General features: G+C 49.2%; 1 protein-coding gene across 1 annotated transcript in view; it reads left to right on the forward strand.

Moving 5' to 3' along the window:
* The window catches only part of AMMECR1 (AMMECR nuclear protein 1), a 935,552-nt gene that overhangs the window by 425,560 nt on the left and 490,286 nt on the right, over positions 1–19,706 (forward strand). The window contains exon 3 of the mRNA XM_069612614.1: positions 5,034–5,148. Within this exon, the coding sequence (XP_069468715.1) occupies positions 5,034–5,148 (115 nt within the window). The remainder of the gene's footprint in view (positions 1–5,033; positions 5,149–19,706) is intronic.

Consider the following 19,706-nt stretch of genomic DNA (forward strand, 5'->3'; position numbering starts at 1 on the left):
CCTCAGAGCTGTGGAACCCGCTCCCCTTGGGGAGCGAGGGGAGGGCTTCTACTCCCGGCTGTTTACAGTGCCCAAACCCAACCAGGCTGGTCTGCGCACCATCCTAGACCTTTTCCAGTTCAATCTTTTCCTACCCCAAGAGAAATTCAAGATGATCACGCCCGGCCAGATTCGCTCCTCTTTGCAGATGGGCGATTGGCTCAGCGTGGTGGATCTTCAGGATGCGTACATGCATATCCTGATTTGAAATCCACACAGGAGATACCTCTGTTTCTCTTTGGGAGAGGAGCACTTCCAGTTTCAGCTGCTTCCTTTTGGCCTCAGTTCGGTGCCGCGTATCTTCACGAAGATGAATTCGGTGATTGCGGCCTATCTTCGTCTTCAGGGTATTCATGTGTATCCCTATTTGGATGACTGGCTCCTACGCAGCCCTTGTCCGTTGGCAGCAGCGGACAACCTCCAGTCTCTCCTTCAGCTCCTGTTCCATCTTGGGCTGTCGGTGAACTGGCGGAAATCCTCCCCGACGGGCTCACAGGACCTGACTTTCCTGAGTTTTCGTTGGAACGCGATAGACTGCCGAGTGTATCTGACCGGGGACAGAATGGCAGATCTGTTAGCCACGTGTCAGATGTTTGCGCAGTCGGAGACCATGTCGGCCTGGTGGTTCCAGAGGCTTTTGGGCCTCATGCCCTCGTGTGCACTGGCTCTTCCTCGTCTCAAAATGAGACGGACCCAGGTGGCTCTTAGGAGTTCCTGGCGTCAGGCTGTGGACCCGGATTCCAAGTGGATAATGATTCCGGATTCCATGAGAGTGGACCTGGACTGGTGGTCATCTCTCAGCAACCTGTCGGTGGGCGCGGTGTTCCGGGACCCAGCCCCCATGGTGACGATCACGACAGACTCCTCCCTTTTGGGGTGGGGTGCGACGTTCGATCTTCTTCAGGTCTCGGACCTCTGGTCACCTCAGGTCACCTCCTCATAGCTTCTGGCGATTTTTCTGGCGCTCAAGGCGTTCACACCTCTCATTGTCAACAAGGTGGTCCGCATAAGAACGGACAATGTGGTATCAATGTATTACATCAACAAGCAAGGGGGAACCAAGTCTCCCCCTCTCGTGGACCTGTCCATCCAGATTTGGGAGGGGGCCGTGCTTCATGGGGTCTGGCTGCTTGCAGTGCACATCCCGGGCCAGCTGAATGTCACCGCGGATGCCCACAGCCGGCGGACAGTGGTCAGCTACGAGTGGGATTTGAAGGCGGAGATCCTCTCATGGATTTTCTCGCATTGGGGCACACCGGAGGTGGACCTCTTCGCCACAGCTGTAAACAAAAAGCTTCCTCAATACGCCTCCAGAGGGGGCCTGGGAGCCTCCTCTCTGGGGGACGCACTCGGGATTCCATGGCACAACATGAGAGCTTACGCCTTCCCGCCTCTTCCCCTAGTTCATCGAGCAATTTGGAAGTTGAAGAGCTCTGTCAACTGTTCTCTTCTACTGATAGCTCCGTGGTGGCAGGCCAGGTTTTGGTTTTCAGAACTTCAACACCCGTCGGTGTGTCTGCCGATCAGGTTACCAGTAACTCCCAATCTTCTTCACCAAGGGGAACAGCAGATATGGCACCCCTCCCCACAATCGCTCAACTTGGCAGCATGGTACCCGAGTTCATGTCTCTAGAGCATTTGGGTTGGTCTACGGATAACATGCGCATTATCCAGGTGGCCATGAAACCCTCGACCAGATCCCAATACAGGAATAAATGGCTCACGTTCTGTCATTGGTGTTTGGAGAAAGAATTGGACCAGAGGGTGGCAACGATTGACACGGTGCTGTCCTTCGTATCCTCCCTAGCAGAGTCAGGGGTTCATGTTCTGTCTTGCAGGACTTATCTCTCGGCGATCTCCGCTTACCTCTCTACAGACCGGTGTTCTTATTCCTTAATTAACCCGGTGGTGAAGACACATTTTGCGGGCTTGACACGCATCTACCCTCCGGTTTGTAGTCTGCACTCGCCTTGGGACCTAAATGTAGTCCTGACGGCGCTGTGCCATAAACCCTTTGAGCCAATGGCTACGGTTGACCTAAAGTACGTGTCCTGGAAAGTGTCCTTTCTGGTAGCCGTTACGTCAGCGAGGAGAGTGAGTGAGCTCCAGGCATTGTCGGTGGAGCATCCTTTCTTGGTCTTTCACAAGGACAAGGTAGTCCTTCGAACGAACCCAGCTTTCCTACCGAAGGTAGTGACCGAATTCCATCTGAATCAGTCGATTTCCCTGCCGGTCTTTTTTCCGAACCCTGCCTTGGAGGCGGAAAGGGTTCTGCACTGCCTGGATGTCCGAAGAGCTCTTAAGTTCTACCTGGACAGGACTTCCGAACTTCGGAGCTCTTCCCAAATGTTTGTGACTTTCGGTAAGCCTCAGGGCAGGCCGGCGTCTAAGGCATCTATTTCCAGATGGATTGCCGCCTGTATCACGGCATCTTTCACCGTCCAAATGATGAAACCTCCTAAAGGTATCCATGCACACCAGGTGCGAGGCAAGGCAGCCGCGGTTGCTTTTCAGAAGTATGTTCCCTGGGAGTCCATCGCTAAAGCGGCTACTTGGGCCTCCCCATCTGCTTTCTGTAAGCATTACTGCCTCGATATGAGCTCTAGAGCTGACGCTCAGTTCGGCCAGGCTGTGCTGAAGAACCTGTTTCAGTAAGGGGTATTTCCATCCACCCATAGTTCCTGTAAGTAGTGCTTGGGAATCTCCCATAAGTATGGCGGAAAGGGGACGGGACGTAGGAGTTATAACCAGGTTACTCACCATAGTGAATACCTTACTCCTAGTCCATAGTCCCCTTTCCTCCATACGCCCGCCTGCCGTCCCCTCTAATAAGGTTCTTCTGTTATTGCTAATGGATCTTGACCCTGCGATAGAAAAGGACTGATGGGCGATGCACGGGGCGGAGCCACGGTGGGCGGAGTTACGGCCGCGTGCCGGGCCCCGCGCAGGAAAGAGAGGAGGGACACATTTTTGAAAAAAATGTGGTTGCTTTTTACAAAGTGCTCCGGTCCTGTCCCATAAGTATGGAGGAAAGGGGACTATGGACTAGGAGTAAGGTGGTCACTACTGTGAGTAACCTGGTAATTCACACTTCATTCATTCATAGGTGTGCACTTGCAGACATCTCCTAGCATACAAACCTACAACCACTTACACACTCCCTTGCATGCATACAATACCTGCATGCACACTTTTTTTTTGTTATTGGTAATTTTTGAAAGCATGGGTCATGTAAAAGCTGAGCCGGTAGTTAAGCCTTTTGCTGCAACATAGGCAGGGGGGGGACTACTGATATCACCTGTATCAGCTTTTATCCTAGGCCTTTATGTTCACTTCAATGACTGTTTTCTCACCTCAGAGATGTGTATTTGCTTCAGTAGATACACTGCTCTCCGAGGTGAGTAATGTGATAGGTTCTTGCCGGCTAAGCCCGGCTCGGCGTAACAGCAGTTATGCCAGCTGTATCAAGGGGGAGTGGGGGCGGCAGTGGGGGGTGGCGAGGGGTATTGGGGCTTTAGCCCATTACTGGCGCCGCCCCTGCTCCCATCACTTCCAAGTACTTTGGCATCACCCCTTGTTAGAACCCCAGACTTAAAGCACTGATGTTCTTTGGTGAATGTAGACAGATTGCATGTGGTAGATTTCTTGCAATTGCAGGTGCATTTCCGTACACGAGCAGCGCACAGTACACGTGGAAGTGCATTTGCAAAAATGTAACCGATTTTGATTTCAGAGCAGTAGCTGGTACTTTCTACAACGGCTAATGGCGAGGTGTTTCAGAGAATGTACAGTAATAAACTATGTGCCCGAATCATGAAAAAATGCACAATTCCCCAAGGCCACTCCACCTCTTAAATTGTGCTTCACATCCGAAGAAACCCGCCAATGTGCGCATACCGCTTTTGTAATAATTTGCTGCTTTTAAAAGTTTACAATAGCACCTTGGCGCTTGCAGACGTCTACTGATACGCTTTTAAGATTAGGGAGTTGAGACTTTCAGCAAGTGATCCCACCCTATTTGGATAGTGACGAGGCCCATCAGTGCTGTGCAGTGTTTGTCACCTATCCGAAGTGGTTAATGATGCATTCTATGGGTGTGGAGTTTGGGGGGTGGGGTGGCGTCTGAGATGAACACGTCTGTTACTTTTACTTGCATGCAGGGCTCATCTAGAGATGCTATTTTACAGTATTTGCACCTGAACACAGTAAAACGGTCAAATGGATTCATTGTCACCATGCTAAAAAATATATTTGCCAGGGGTTTATGAAAGTTTTCTTCTTTAACGGAAGATGAAAAAGCGCTGTGAAAAACGTACATATTTCTTGAACAAGAGCACAGCAGAGGACACCTCGGTTCCACCTCCGATGCAGTCCTTAATTTGCAAGTTACTAACCTTTTTTTCTTTGCTTTTTTTCTCGAAGTAATTTCGCCTGCTTCGCATAAACTATGCATTTCAAAAAAGCAAGGAATCTGAAAAAATAGCACAGTGGTTTCCAAGGACGCTGGGACGCTGAAAGTTCCCATGGGCACGCCAGGGAAGGTACTGACACGTACTTTCCCAGGCGTGTCCTCGGGTACTGCACGTACCAAAAGATAAGCATGGCTTTAGCACATGCAAAGCAAGATTTGCAACCAAGAGAATTGCTCATTTGATAACTATACTTTACACGTGCAAACGCAGCACTTGTGATGGAGAATCGGGTCTTAATTTGCACAACAGATTGTAACAGTTTCAATACTGTAGCATTGAAATCGATAATATAAAAGGTATATTTTTATCATTACCGATCATTTAATGGTTTCTGGTGGCAAGTGTTTTTTATAACTGTGGATAACTGTTTTGTAGCCGACATCACAAGGGGTGTTTTTACACCGTACCATCATCTTTAGTTCACCTGTTACAAATGACTGACACTCACACTGTCATGGCTCTTGAAATGAATACTCTAGCATTAAATAGCACAGCTTAATGCATTTTCTTTCCTCCTCTCAGTGCCCTTAAAGATAGCCGTTTTCCCCCAATGACGAGGGATGAGCTGCCGCGGCTTTTCTGCTCAGTGTCTCTACTAACTAACTTTGAAGATGTTTGTGATTACTTGGACTGGGAGGTAAGTTTTGAAATGACAAACTGGACCCGACTTGGTGTCTTAATGAAAATGTGCAAAAACTTCCTAAAAATGTGGGTTCAAGGATGCAAATCTTGTTTGAATTTTAGGGACATGTATGCAGCAGATACGTATTTATTAAAGACCAGTGGTTACTAGATTCAATGGCTTGATATTCATATTGCAAACCCAGTGTCATCGGCTTCCTCCGACTACCTAGCAGATTGTGTCTTGTGGCATGAAATGCTAAAACATTAGACCTATGCTTACATTTTAAATCTTCAAAAACCATGACATTTGCAATACAAGCAGTTATCCGAGTCTTCCTTAACTTCAATGCTTTAAATGCATCTGTCCATGCTGGTAATGGCCGTTCTGGTTAGGTTCTCTGAGATTACTATACTATGCTGGTGAATTGGTGCAGTATAAAAGCCTTCTAACCTAATGCAACGCATGTTTTGAGGCCTGGTGACCCCTTTTTCTAATGCAGTGTGTCTGGAAAACTGGCATTAAGTTATCCGTCATTTTGGTAACCGGGTGCCGTGAGGTGCATTATAGGTGCCAGACAATAGCTTTTACTATATGAACTCAAATTGAAGTTTAAAGTGGCTTATCCTTTTTTTTTTCTTTTCTTTTTCTTACCTCTCCGCGGCATCCCACCTTGTAAGTGTAAACATTTGTCAAGTAGCATCGAGTGATTGTAAATGAGGACTTTGAGAAAAATTTGATTGCTCAGCTTTAAAATTCGAGGCCTGGATTGAGAAAGTTATAAGAGGAAGATATCCGGGGTGCTTTAGTTTTCGGAAAGAAGCCATGGCCATGGCGAATGTTTTCAAATGTATTTTGTGTATATAGTTTTTAAAACACTTCAGGGCTCGAATTAAGATTGGATAATCAGTAGCTTAAATCAGCTCCTGGGTATCCATAAATACAATTCGAGGGGATTGGGTCCTCCGACGTATTCCATATCTATGACAGGTAATCACCACAGCTGTGCTGCTTCGGAAAATCTTTCTGCGTCCTGCGTCAATTACATCGATACGCTGTCCTCGAGGGTCTCCGTCGAGCCGACGTCACCAGATGTTATAAGTAGGACACCAGACGCCCGTAGCCTCGGTTCCGTTTTTTCCGCAAACGTGTTCGCTTCGGAGATGTCGGCGTTTCTTGGTTCTTCTGAGTTCTGTTCTTTCGGTTCTTCGAACCTGTTCGTTGTGAAGATTATCCATGATGTCTCTGGCTTTTTCCACCCCGTTGCCGGGTTTTAAGTGTCGGGACTGCGGGTCCAAGATGTCGTTGACGGACTCGCACGACGCCTGCCTCTCGTGCCTCGGTGAGGGCCACGACACGGATTATTGTGTTGACTGCCAGTCGCTTACGTCTAAGGCCTTGCGGGAGCCTAAGAAGAAGCTTTCTGTCGGTAAGGTGGCCAAGCCTCGGAAGTCGAGATCCACAGGGCTTTCGACTGACGATTTGAGGGGCGACTCTCTGCATCGTCGGTCCGGGGGGGTGTCTCGGTCCCGGAGTAGGTCCCGCCATTCCTCTGCCTCTTCGAGGCACTCACGGAGCGCCATCATTGGTCACCTTCCTCGTCCGAGGGCTCTGGCCCTCGGCGGGTTGCTTGTCCCAACAAGCATTCTACTCCTGCGAAATGGGATTCATTTCGACAGGAGATGATGCTGATTTTTCTGTCACAGGGCTCCGCTCCATTCCGTTCCGTCTGCGCCGTCGAAAGACGCCAGCTGTGACAGTGCTATAGCGCCACTCGCACGCCTTCGGGTTCGGGTGGTCGTCGCGATCGAGCACCTTGGAGGTGATCGCTCTAGACATGCCTGCTCCAGGTCCCAGTCCTCGATGCCCTCCAGGCCATTCCATCGACGCCTTTCGAGGCTTTGTTGGAGGTACCCCGTGGGACGGTGGAACCCCCTAGAAAGGCTCTGGCCAAGTCTAAAAATGTCTTTGTCCCTTTTTCTGGGCCCCCATTCCAGCCTCTGGATTATATTTCTGAGGTGGAAGAAGGGTCTGAGGAAGGTGGTTTGGTTCCTGTTGAGGTACCGGACGATATTTTGTGTGGTCATAGCCAGCTTGAAGACTTACGTCAGTTGTTGCACGACTCCAGTGGTTTGGACACCTCTCTGGAGGTGGAGTTCGGTAGGCCTGAGCCTGGCACCCACGCCGAGTCCTTGTACCGGCGCCTTATGTCGTGGCTAAAGGAATACTTGGGGTGGTCTACGCCACCAGTGGATTTTCTGCAGGATGACCTGACGAATATCCTTGACCAAGGTCCACCAACTGACCCGGTACTGCCATTCCATATGGCCTTGCAGAGAAGGGCGGCGGCGGCTTGGACTGCTCCGGAGAGTCTCCCGGCAGTGAGCAAGTCTTTGCCGAAGAAATATCGTCCAGCCAGTAGCGACCCCAGCTACTTGACTATGCACCCCACTCCGGAGAGTTGTTTGGTGCAGGCGGCTACGGCCCCGGCAAAACAGGCGGCGTACCCTACCATCCCTCCTGATAGGGACGAGAAACGTTTTGATGGCTGGGCGAAGAAAGTGTTTTCTTCAGGGGTATGGCTTTACAGGCAGCCAACTCCGTGTGTACCTTAGCACGTTTCACTCATACTCTGTGGAATTGTCTCGTTGGCAGCTGAACACATTCCCGAAGGGGAGGAACGGGATGGCTTTCTTGCTCTTGTTCAGGATGGCAAGGATGCCATGAGTGAATCCGTTCGGTCGGGTCTGGACGTGGCAGATTGCATCAACCGGTCCATGGCGGCGAGCACCGTAATGCGCAGATTTGCGTGGTTGCGGAAGTCGGGGTTTGTTCCTGATGTAAAAGCCCGGCTCCTCAACATGCCCTTTGATGGTGAACATCTTTTTGGCAGCAAGGCTGGCAAAAGCCTTGAGAGGTTGCAGACCTCCAAACCTGCAGCAAAGTCGCTGAGCGCTGCAGTTCGCCAACCTCTGCCTTTTCGTCCTAGGGGACAACAATGGAGGCGAGGTTCCTTTCGATATTACTCATCTTTTGGTAGATTGAGGGGAGCTGTTAGTCAAAGGGGCAACCGTCGGGGTACCAGAGGTGGAAAACAAGGTACTCGAAGTGCCAAGGCCGCTTGGGCAGTTGCCTTTTTACCCTCAGGCAATGTCGCAGCCTCTTCAGCTCAGTCATGAGGCCATGTCTCATGGTTTTCCGGTTGGGGGAAGGCTGGCGCAGCATCTTGTGGAATGGCGTGCCATTATTTCAGATGTGTGGGTTCTGGAGATCATAGCCCACGTCATAGCCCTCTTCCTTGCCGGCAGAGGCCTCACGACAATCCACCAGGGAATCTCTCTTTGAAGAGTCCGGATCCGCTCCTTGCGCAGAAAGTACAATCCCTGCTGGAGAAAGGCGCCATAGAACTGGTGCCTGTAGCGGAGAGGAACAAGGGATGGTATTCCCCTTATTTTTTGATTTCCGAGAAGGCCGGGGATTTGAGACCCATCATGGACTTGCGCAGTTTGAACAAGCTCCTCGGGAAGGACAAGTTCAAGATGGTTACTTTTTCTCAGATCCTCCCGGCTCTTCAACTGCAGGACTGGTTGGCGTCTCTCGACCTCAAGGATGCTTACTTTCATGTGCCGATCCATCCCAAGCACAAGAAGTCCCGAGGTTTGCGGTTGGCGACTCGCACTTTCAGTTTCTGGTCCTGCCGTTCGGATTGACCTCCACCCGAGGGTTTTCACCAAGCTCATGGTGGTAGTGGCAGTGTATCTCAGGAAAGGGGGATTCACGTCTACCCCTACCTGGACGATTGGTTGATCAAGGCACGCTCTCCCGAGCACGTCCTGGATCATCTGTCCGTCACCTGCACCCCTCTTCACAAGCTGGGCTTCTCCCTCAACTTGAAGTCCCACTTGACGCCAACTCAGCGGCTCCAGTACATCGGAGCAGTGCTAGACACGTCCCTGGGGCAGTGTTTCCCTCCCCAAGTGAGGGCTCATCACATTCAGCAGATGGTGCACAAGTTTCAACATGCCCAGAGTCTCCCGGCGTTGAAGTTCTTGAGGTTGCTCGGCCTCATGGCATCCTGCATTCTTCTGGTGCCGGAGGCCATGTTGCGAATGAGATCTCTGCAATGGGCTCTCAAGATGCAGTGGTCACAGTCCTCCAGCAGGATGTCGGACCCCGTTCAGGTGCCGTCCTCGGTCGCCCAGGACTTTCTGTGGTGGGCTGTCTAAGGTAATCTGATGCGGGGGGCTCCATTTTGGCAACCCTGGCCGGAGGTGACGATCGTGACGGACGCATCCCTCACGGGATGGGGAGCTCATGCCAATGAGTTGACAATCAGCGGTAGTTGGTCTCCGTCAGAGTCCAGACTCAAAATCAATCTGTTGGAGCTTAGGGCCGTCGGGCTTGCCAAGAAGGCTTTTCTGCGACTGTGCGAGGGAAGTGTGTCCTGATTCTGACAGACAACACAGTGGCCATGCACTACCTCAACAAAAAGGAGGGGCAGGGTCACTTCCTCTGTGCAGGGAGGCGATGCAGCTCCGGTTCTGGGCCATCCAGCAGGTAGTTTCGATCTCGGCAGTTCATCTGGCCGGGGACGAAAACGAGACGGTGGATGCTCTGAGCAGGCATATCGCAATCTCTCACGAGTGTGAGCTGGCTCAGGAAATTCTCCTTGAGATCTTCGCCCTCTGGGGGACCCCGCAAGTGGATCTCTTCGCCTCCAGTGTCAACCGGAAGTGCGAAAGGTTCTGCTCGCGGGAATTTACTCCAAGAGGAGTCTTGGGAGACCTTTCGTGGTGGAGTGGTCCTTCCCACTGCTGTCCATGTTTCCTCCAGTCCCAGTCAACCCGCAAGTGTTACGGAGGTTCGGTTCCTGGATGATCCTCATTGCTCTGGCATGGGCCCGGAGAACGTGGTACCCGGACCTTCTCGACTTGTCCATCTGCCCTCCACGCCATCTTCCCTACAGAGACGATCTGCTCTCACGGGAAGGGGGGTCAGGTTCTCCATCCAGAGGTCAGATCCCTCAACCTTCACGCTTGGCTTCTGAAAGGCTGAGGTATATGGATTGCGACCTCCCTGAAGACGTGATGGTGTTGCTTTCGGCCAGACGGCCTGCAACAAAGTCCCTGTAACGTTGCCGTTGGAGAAAGTTCTGCAACTGGTGCAGGGTTAAGAATGTGGATCCTTTTTCATGTGCCATTGCTCTGTCTTTTTTGCTTTCTTTAGCCCACAAGGGCCTGCAGGTGGGTACCATTAAAGGTTACCTGGCGGCGCTGTCCATATTTAAGCGCTCGTCTGAGGAGTGTTCTATTTCAAAATTACTTTGATTTCTCAGTTTCTGAAAGGGCTCACTAATGTGTTCCCACTGTCACCTTTCCAGGTGCTCGGTTGGGATTTGAACCTTGTTCTAAAATTCCTAATGGGTGCTCGATTTGAACCTTTACATTCTTGTCCTTTGAGACTAACCCTTGAAACTGTTTTTAGTTGCGTTCACTTCCGCTCACAGAGTGAGTGAGTTGCAGGCATTTTCTGTTAAGCCACCCTTCACGGTGGTTCATAAGGACAGGGTTGTCCTTAGTTTGTCCTTCCTTTCTTCCGAAAGTTGTCTTGGAATTTCATTTAGGCCAGGTCGTTGTTCTTCCGGCATTTTATCCTCCTCCGCATCATGGTAAGGAAGAGGAGAGGCTCCATAGTTTGGATCCTAGGAGAGCTTTAAGTTTCTACATTTCACGCATGTCCCAGGTCAGAGTGGACGATCAGCTCTTTATAGGTTGCACTGGAAGGCGTTTGGGACAAGCTGTTACTAAGCAGACTTTGTCTAGATGGATTATCTTGGCAATTTCTGAATGTTACCGCTTGGCGGGGAAGGACCCTCTGGTAGGCCTATGGGCCCATTCTACTAGGGGTATGGCTGCCTCTACTGCCCTGCAGAGGGGTGTTCCTATTCGTAACATCTCTGAAGCGGCCACTTGGGCTTCGGTCCATATTTTGGACGACACTACTCCCTAGACTCTGTCCATGGGCAGGATCGGATCTGGCCTTTGGCAAGGTGGTCCTTTACTCTGCAATTTGATTGGGCATTCTAAATTTCTATATTCTAAATTCTTTTCCCTCCTCCATACGTTGGTACTGCTTCGGGAGCCTGTCATAGATATGGAATATGTCGGAGGACCCAATCCCCTCGAAGAACAAGTTACTCTTACCTGGTAAGGTTCTTTCGATGGGATGGTCCGACGTATTCCGTATCGCTCCCTCCCTACCTGCCCCGCTACAGAATTTCTTATGTGATTGCAGCTTACGTTTCCGCAAGGCTTTCTGTAGTTATTCTGGCAGAAGATTGGTGCCACACGTTCGGAGGAAAAAACTACAACTGAGGCTACGGGCGTCCTACTTATAACATCCGGTGACGTCGGCTCAACGGAGGCCCTCTAGGACAGCGTATCGACGTCATCGCAGGACGCAGACGTCGAAAGATTTTCTAAAGCAGCACAGCTGTGGTGATTACCTGTCATAGATATGGAATAAGTCGTCGGACCATCCCATCGAAAGAACGTTACCAGGTAAGAGTAAATTGTTCTTCTAATCCAAACTGAGATCACATTTTCAAATAACTGGATAGTTGGAGTTATTGATTGGTAATTAAGACCTGCAGTGATTACATCTATCAAGGAAAGGGAGATGTCCTTCTCAGACCTGAATGCTTCAAGCAGGTAGGCTAAATGTAAAGTAAACTGTATTCCATCTTAATTTGTGATCCAATATCACTGTTTTGGTAATTACTTCCTCACTTGTTTATTACTTCTGGCTAGTCACGTCACCAGTTCAGAGAAAATGTGCAGTCATTCTTTATAGTTCATTCGCAGCCAGTGCTGTGGAAGTGCAAAACCAAGTGACACTAAAGTACTGTTGCTTTTCATTGCAACGTCTTTATGCCCGATTTATCGGCAATGCTATGTATTAGATGTAGAATGAGGGGGCGCGCAAATAGTCAGTCATCTGTGGTGGAAAGTTCTGAATTTCTATGAAGAAAAGCACACAACCATTGTCTGAAAATTTTATTTTCGAGGCAGGAGTGGTCCCAATGTTCATCGTGTGCTATAATTATTGTGAAAAGGGAATGCAAATGAGCAGGCGTTTTGTATGTAGGAACATTTAGATGAGGCCGAGATATTTCATAGCCCACTTCCCGTATTAGAAAACAGGTTTTTGACGTACAGTTTAGATCGGTCTTTGCAGCTGCCACTCCACTCTAATTGGCGGTTATTATTCTGCGTCTCCCTCCTGCAGGTAGCCGGTTTGGCAACACATATTCAACCCACAGGACTATTGTCATAGCATGACAAACCTGTGCCCTGTAGGTTACATACACATCTCTGCCACGTCTGCTCAACCCACTAAATGGTCTGAAATTCCTTGGCTTAAAGCAGTATGAACAAGGGATACTAGCACATACCAAGTACCCTCTTACTCTGACTTTATCCCTGCTTGTTGTAACATCAACTCGGCTCGATCCGGGCAGTAATCTCTTCGATTGTCACTCGTGCGAGGGGAAAATTCAGTTCTGGTTTTGACTGAAATGGGAGCACCAGCGTACTGAATTTATTTTAGTGATGGCATGCAAAGACACAACATTTATTTGTGATGGAAGGCAAGGTCCTCGGTGTCCCACCGCAATGCACTGCTTAGTTTACGGTCTGAAATTACTTTAATAATAACTTGGTATAACAGGCACGATCCGTATTGGGACACCTCGCAGTACATCGCTGCACAAGCGTGAGCACTAAACTGTTTATACCGTATTTCACCTCCATTTCTTGTCCTGCTAACCTTCCAGTCTAAGGAACACAAACCAATCCAATGGGTTTTATTCCTAAATAGAAAATGTGATCGGAAAAATATGCACATGTTCAAACTAATGTATGCCTAGAAAGTTGTTTTATAAAGTGCAACGGCTGCCATTCTAGTGGCGTCACTGCACTGGTCTCTGGAAGAAAGGGCACTGTGATGGGAATGTTAGCGGGAGAGCCGGGTTCTAAACTGTTCTGTGATTCCTGGTAATCAAGATGTCTATTCAGTGAGGGATCCTGGGTTTAGTAACCTTCTCAACCATCATGCATTGATGACTGCTTGGAGAACCTGAGGTGGAATGAGGGGGTTTCCTGCAACATTCCTGCTTTACAACCAAACAAACATTCCAAACCTTCAGAGTTGTGAAGCGTAAACTCTCCACACCTTCCTTGGAGTTTAGTGTAATAGCTGCTGAGGGTTACGAGCGTTCAGCTGCAGTGTGAGGCAGGCTGAGTGAATAATGCAAAGGTTGTAAAAGGAAATGTATAGAAACATTAAAGCGCTTTACTGTGCCAAAACAAATCGAAATAAAAAATAAGATCATGGTGAGCTGGTTATTGGCAAAGACGGGTCAAAACATATATTAAAGATATTTCAGGCTCAGCTGTCATTGATTTTGTTTTTTGTATAATTGTAATAAAGGGTGCTGTTTTAGGCACGTTTTAGTTGGTTGCCTTGATCCCCCTGCCTTTTTCCGATGCTTGAGTTAAAGTTCTTAATTTCCTGTGTTTCTGGAGAGTGCTTGGGTGAGACTGACCTGATTGAATCTGGTCCTTGGATCAACAGTTGAGTGCCATTTCCTTTTTTGAAGCCAATTGAACATCCTCTGTTTTTAAGGATTTACTGAACATCAAATGATCACTGAAGATGCAGAGTTGCCTGGGTACCAAGCTCTAAAGGTTAGTTTCTAGGACTCCAATGACCCGCCTAGTAATTTTCTTCAGAAGCAATTAGCTCTCACTAGAGCCTCACATCGTAATCCAAACATCTTCCCGCCAAGTGCATGTGAGATGAACATGATCTCGGTTGTCTCTGGAACTTGCTACGGCTACCATGCTGTATTATATAAGGGAGTTTGAAGCAGATTCTGATACTTAACTGGGATGCAAAGTTATTTCTCCACAGTGATGTTTGTTTATTTGATATGACGCGCAGAACCCAGAAGTAACGGGGCGCTACAGAGAGCAGAAGGTAAGTATACATAAAGACTTGGTTACAGGGTAGGAAAACAGTTGAAAGGTAGGTAGAGCATAGCGTTTCTTACAACGGTCTGTTGAGTAGACATATATACAAGTATACGTACAATATTATACATTTTGGTGGGTCTGTTTATATACATATATACAGTGAGGTTGGATACGGATGCAGAGGCACTGTTCAGTCATGGGGATTGTTTGTACGTAACCAGGCGAGGGTGTTTCGCCTAAAACTATAATAAGATTGGTCAGTTCCAATGTTGAGAGGGAGGGCATTCCAGTGTTGGGCAGGGAAGCTGCTACCGCCTGTTTTTTGCTTTCTGAATTTGGGTACCTGTAGGCAATAAGTGTTGGTCGACCTGGTGGAGGTTTTTTACTAATCTGGTTGCCAGGTATGGGAGGGGGGGCAGCGTTGTTTAAGCATTTGAAGGTGAGTGATGCTGTTTTGAGTGAGATGCGGTCGCAGATTTGGAGCCATTTATGTTCTCTTCTTTTGTTAGATATGTGTTCCTTGTGTGGTAAGTTGAGGGCTGTCTTGAGTGCATTGTTTTGCAGAGTTTGGAGCTTGTCTGTTATATATTTGTTGGCTCCTAGATACATGGCATTACAATAGTCGGGTCTGGATAATATTAGGGCATTGGCGATGGTAATGCAGCTAGCTTGGGAGAGGAATGCTCTACTTGCCCTGATAAGCTTGCAAGTGTAAGCAGTAGAGGATGCTAGAGAGTTCACTTGTTTTTTTAGTGACATGGCTGAGTCAAGGTGAAAGCCTAGAGTTTTCACTGTATTGGCGACTGTGATAGTGTTGCCATCTATGTTGAAGGCCTTGTAGTCAGGACTGAGTTTTTTTAGGTTGATGTTGGATCCAAGGAGCAGTATTTCGGTTTTCTCATCATTCAGGCATAGGCCGTGTGTGGCCATCCATGCCTGAATGATGAGGTAGATTTTGTTTACCAAGGCCGTATCTGAGTCGAAGTTGCCCGAAAGGTGTATGAGAATCTGGGTGTCATCTGCATAGTTGGTGTACGAGTCTAGTCTCTGGAGAAGTGCCACTCGTGTGTTTTTGTGATTTATTTTGTAGACGTTTAAGCAAGTAGTCCGAGATCCCCAAGCAATGGCTGCTGACGAAGGGGAAACATCCATTATGGCAAGGTGCTCTGTATGAATTTTAGATGGAAAAAAGCAGCTCTGAAGTATTGCTACAACTTCTGGTGTGGGACTCCATGAGAATATTCGGACTACATTTTATTTATTGGACATTTATATGGCACCTATAAAAAGTATTTGTAGGTTCCACAAGACAAGTTTGGTGGGGCAGAGTCCGAGTTTGTGGGGGGGGGGACATGGGAATCACAAAAGTATAACTAAAACTGTTATATTGGCCTTGTGACAATCATACCATGCAAGTGCATGACAAGGTCAGTGCAGAAGGGTTTCGGGGAGAAATGCAGGAATGGGGTGCCCAAAGGGAGGGGTGGACAAGTGCTGGAGGGGGGTTGCTAAGGAGGCAAGTGCCAGGGGAATAGAGCAGAAAGGGAGGGTGAATGCATTGGGCAGGAAGGACCAGGTTGGGATAGTCCGGGAAAGGGAGCCTGAGGGCAAGTGCTGGCACGAGATGCTTTAGGGGTGCTCGGGGGGCCTGGTAGGGGTGGTCTGGCCCCTGTATGACACTGAAGGGACCAGGCCCCAGTCACAGCGGCAGAGGGAAAGTTGGCACGGCTTGGGAAGGGGAGAGGGAAGGATGAGAAAATGTGAAAAGGTAAGTCTTGGGAAGTTTCTGGAACTTAAGATCCAGCTCAAGACCGAGGGTGGCAGTGAGGCAGTTCCAGAGGGAAGAACCACGGTTGTTCAGGATAGCAGTTTCCGTGCCTCTGGATGCCCCCTGAACCCGCACCGTGGTCATGGAGGCAGCCAGCCGCTTCGGTGAGGAGTCAGTTGGTCTCCATGTGTTTGCCCAAGAAAGCGCTGATGGATAGGGCGATAGTTAGCCGGCAGGAGGGGGTCAGCAGACTTTAGGAGAGGGTGCATAAGGGAGTGCTTAAGGGGTTATGAGAAGGAGCCAGTGGCAAACGAGTCATTGCAAAGGTCAGCCAAGGCTGGTGCGAGAGGCAATGTTGTCCTTGATGGTTCTGGAGGAGCAGGAAACTTAGAGGAGACTTTCATAGAGCTGACAATTCTAGAGATCTCATCTGGTGCAATGGGAGAGGAGAGTATGGGAAGGAGCAGGTCAAGGGAGGCAAGTTAAGGGGGGGGCAGATGAGAGGACAGTATGGCCAGAGTTTGAGAAGTGGTGGCCAGAGCAGAGGTCCTGGGAGGGAGGAGACGACTGCAGTAGGATTGGCAAGTTCCTTGCAAATTTTAAAAATGTCAGTTATTGGTGGCTTCAGCGATGCAGGCTTGGACATAAGCCCTCTTCGGGCAGATGGCGAGACGGTATTTCCTTTGGAGTAGGCGGCAGGCCTGTTTGAGAATTAGCTAGATGCCTGTCACTTCTGCGCTGCAGCTTTGCGCATGTTCCAAGGATGCCAAGTCAGAGTCATGCCAAGAGTTGCATTTGGAGGCAGGTTTCATGCGGATCCTCATGACTGGGTAAAATATGTCCACAGTGCTGCAGATAGAGATAGAGATGGAGGTTAGCTAGAACAGTCGGGTGAGTCAAATGAGGGGGGTGGAGGAGGGATGAAGGAAGAGGCAAATGCAGCGACTGATGCATGCTTCGTCGGTCAAATGATTGAGGAGACTGGCAGTGCAAGTGGAGGCATCGGGACCGGAGAGGTCAAGGTTTCCTTTGCAGATGGGGAGCAGGTGCAAGTGGATCTAGGTCACCTAGCCCAAGCCCCGCCCACCTGGTGCCTTCCTGCCTGCCGCTCTTTTTCACCACTTAGTAAGTCCCGCCAACCTGGTGCCTTCCTGTTTGCTGCTCTTTTTCACCACTTGGCAAGCCCCGCCCACATGGTGCCTTCCTGTTTGCTGCTCCTTTTTCTTACCTAAGGAGCCCTCCAGCCTCTTTTCCTTTGCAGTTGGGGAGCAGGTGCAAGTGGATCTAGGTCACCTGGCCTAAGCTCCGCCCACCTGGTGCCTTCCTGTTTGCTGCTCTTTTCCATCACCTTGCAAGCCCCTCCCACCTGGTGCCTTCCTGTTTGCTGCTCTTTTTCACCACTTAGCAAGCACCACCCACCTTCTCAGCCCTGCCTCTTCCTTCCTGCTCTTAACTATTAGATTAAGGGCGTCTCTCGCCCGGGCGTCCTAAGCGAAGGGCAGACGATGAAAAGGGGAATTCCTGTTTAGACCAGGAGGACCCAGGGCCCGACCCCCTGCTCAGACAGCAGATAGGCATGCACCAACATGTGTAACTCCCTCTGCCCCCCCCCGTGATGTTCCCTTGTGCCCCCCCATTCTCGCACACAGGTGTTGCCTGTTTTGCTTGATTCTTCTACCCTGCTCCCCACTCACCCCACTCAAGCCTACTTCTGCAGGAGTCTGTCCTGATGCATTCTGGTTTCACCATCACCGTCTTGTGGACAATGCTGGATTTGACTTTTAAGGACTTCATTCATGGTGCGTCACCCTTTCTCAACTCTCATGCTGAACTTCTTTTGCATCTAGTACTCATGGTGGCCCTGAATCATGCTGTTCCCATCTTCATCTTGTATCCTGGCTTGTAACATTGTGTTACTACTGACTTCTGTAATTGGATTCACTCTCCCCTCTTGCTTCTCCACTCTTTTGACTGCTAACTCTGTTCTCTCCTCCTTTCCCTTCTCCCTTTTCCTATCTCCTCCCCTTACTTTCTTCTTTGCACTTACTCGATCAGAATTATCCCTGGACCTAGTATGATAGCAACCTCGTCTCGCCTCATCCCTCCCCTTACTGGTTTTTTCCTCCCCAACCCTCTCCAGCACTATATGAAATGTCGTCAGGCCTAATATGATAGTTGCTTGTTTTGTTCCTCACCTACCTTTCTGCACCCCTCTCCATCACCTCTTGTTTTTTTTCCGGCTCTACCAGAAATGTCGTCAGGCCTAGTATGGTAGTCGCCTGTCTGTTTCCATTTCCTTCCCACTCTCCCCCTCCCTTATCTATGTTTTAGCTCTTGCACTATCTGAAATGTCGTCAGGCCGAGTATGATAGTTAATTTCACATCCTTACTGTTCATGGCCTCTAAGAATGTAATTGTTTTTCCCCTTGTTCCCTCCCTTGCCTTGAAGCGCTTTGAAACACATTGTGTATGGGCGCTATATAAATAAACTATCATATCATAAGGTGGGAAGTGGGGAGAATGGTCAGACCAGGAGATGGGTATTAAGAGGGTTGGAGAGTGGGATGCCTGAGATTAGAGCGCCCAAGGTGTCTGGCAAAGTGGGTAGGAGGGATGGATAGTGAGGGAAAGAGTTAGAGGTCATGAAAGGGAACCATAGCCACATCTGGAGAATCGAGATGGATGTTAGTCCCCAAGGAAGATCAGTTTGGGGGAGGAAGCAAGAAGGGAGGACAGGTCAGCCCATTCTGAGAGGAAGAGGGAGGACAGTCTGGGGGCGCCTGTAGATGGTAGCGAGAGAAGGCAGGCAGCCTACAGACTAGGCTTTCCGAGGATGAGTAGGTTTGAGTCGTGATAATGGAGGCAGGAACCCACTCAGTGAAGATCAGAGCCACTCCACCAGGCCGGGAGGGTCTGGATTTAGACAGGATCTTGTAGCTTTCCGGGAGAAGTGTCAAAAGCTGTGATGGAGCTGGAGTGTGAGATAGCAGAGCGAGAATTGAGGGTAGCTAAGTGAAGCGGGTTGCCACCTTTTAAAAGATTTGCAAGGAAAGGGCACAGGTGGGGTGCCACCACTGGGGGAGGGAGGATGAGGGATGGCGGGTGTGGTTTGGGGAGTTGAAGAGAGATCGAAGACATCTGTCAATGAGGAGGTTGGGCTTAGACCCCTGAGCCATAATAGTGCCCTTATGATGAACATTAATAGTGCATTTGGAAAATGCAAAGTGAGCCAAGAGCACTTCCCATCTGGTGCCACCAGTAATGGCTGAGGAGGAGAAAGGGGGAAGTCCATAAGTCAGAAGACGAAACGGCAAAGAGAATATCAATGATGGTCTGTCCGGAGAAAGCATAGGGTTGGAACTCAGGAATGCCTTTCTAAGTTTCTTCCTACCAGACTTCGTGAGAGTGGCAGGATAGGTGATGGAAAAGCAATAAGAATAGATGGAGACGGAGAGCACCATGGGTCCAGAGACCAGAAAGGAGGGGGGAATGAGAGGTTCTGCCTGATGACTGGTGTTTTTGAGCAAGGTGTTTTAATCATTTAGGTTTTCGTTATTCAAAGTTCGGTTTTATGAGGCTTTTCTACTGCATCAAATCGGCACTGTAGTCCATGTAGTCCTAGAGCTCTAGTCTTGTCCATACATTGTAATTTTGCTAGATTTCCGTACATTCTGCATCCAGAAAAGTAGAAAATCTCTATGGAACTGTGTATGTGTAGGAAGATTAAGGCAAGTCATTACAAAATCAACCCCATTCCAGACCTTCCCTAG

The sequence above is a fragment of the Ambystoma mexicanum genome, chromosome 5p (genome assembly GCF_040938575.1).
Source record: "Ambystoma mexicanum isolate Mex_15411 chromosome 5p, UKY_AmexF1_1, whole genome shotgun sequence".
Taxonomy (NCBI): domain Eukaryota; kingdom Metazoa; phylum Chordata; class Amphibia; order Caudata; family Ambystomatidae; genus Ambystoma; species Ambystoma mexicanum.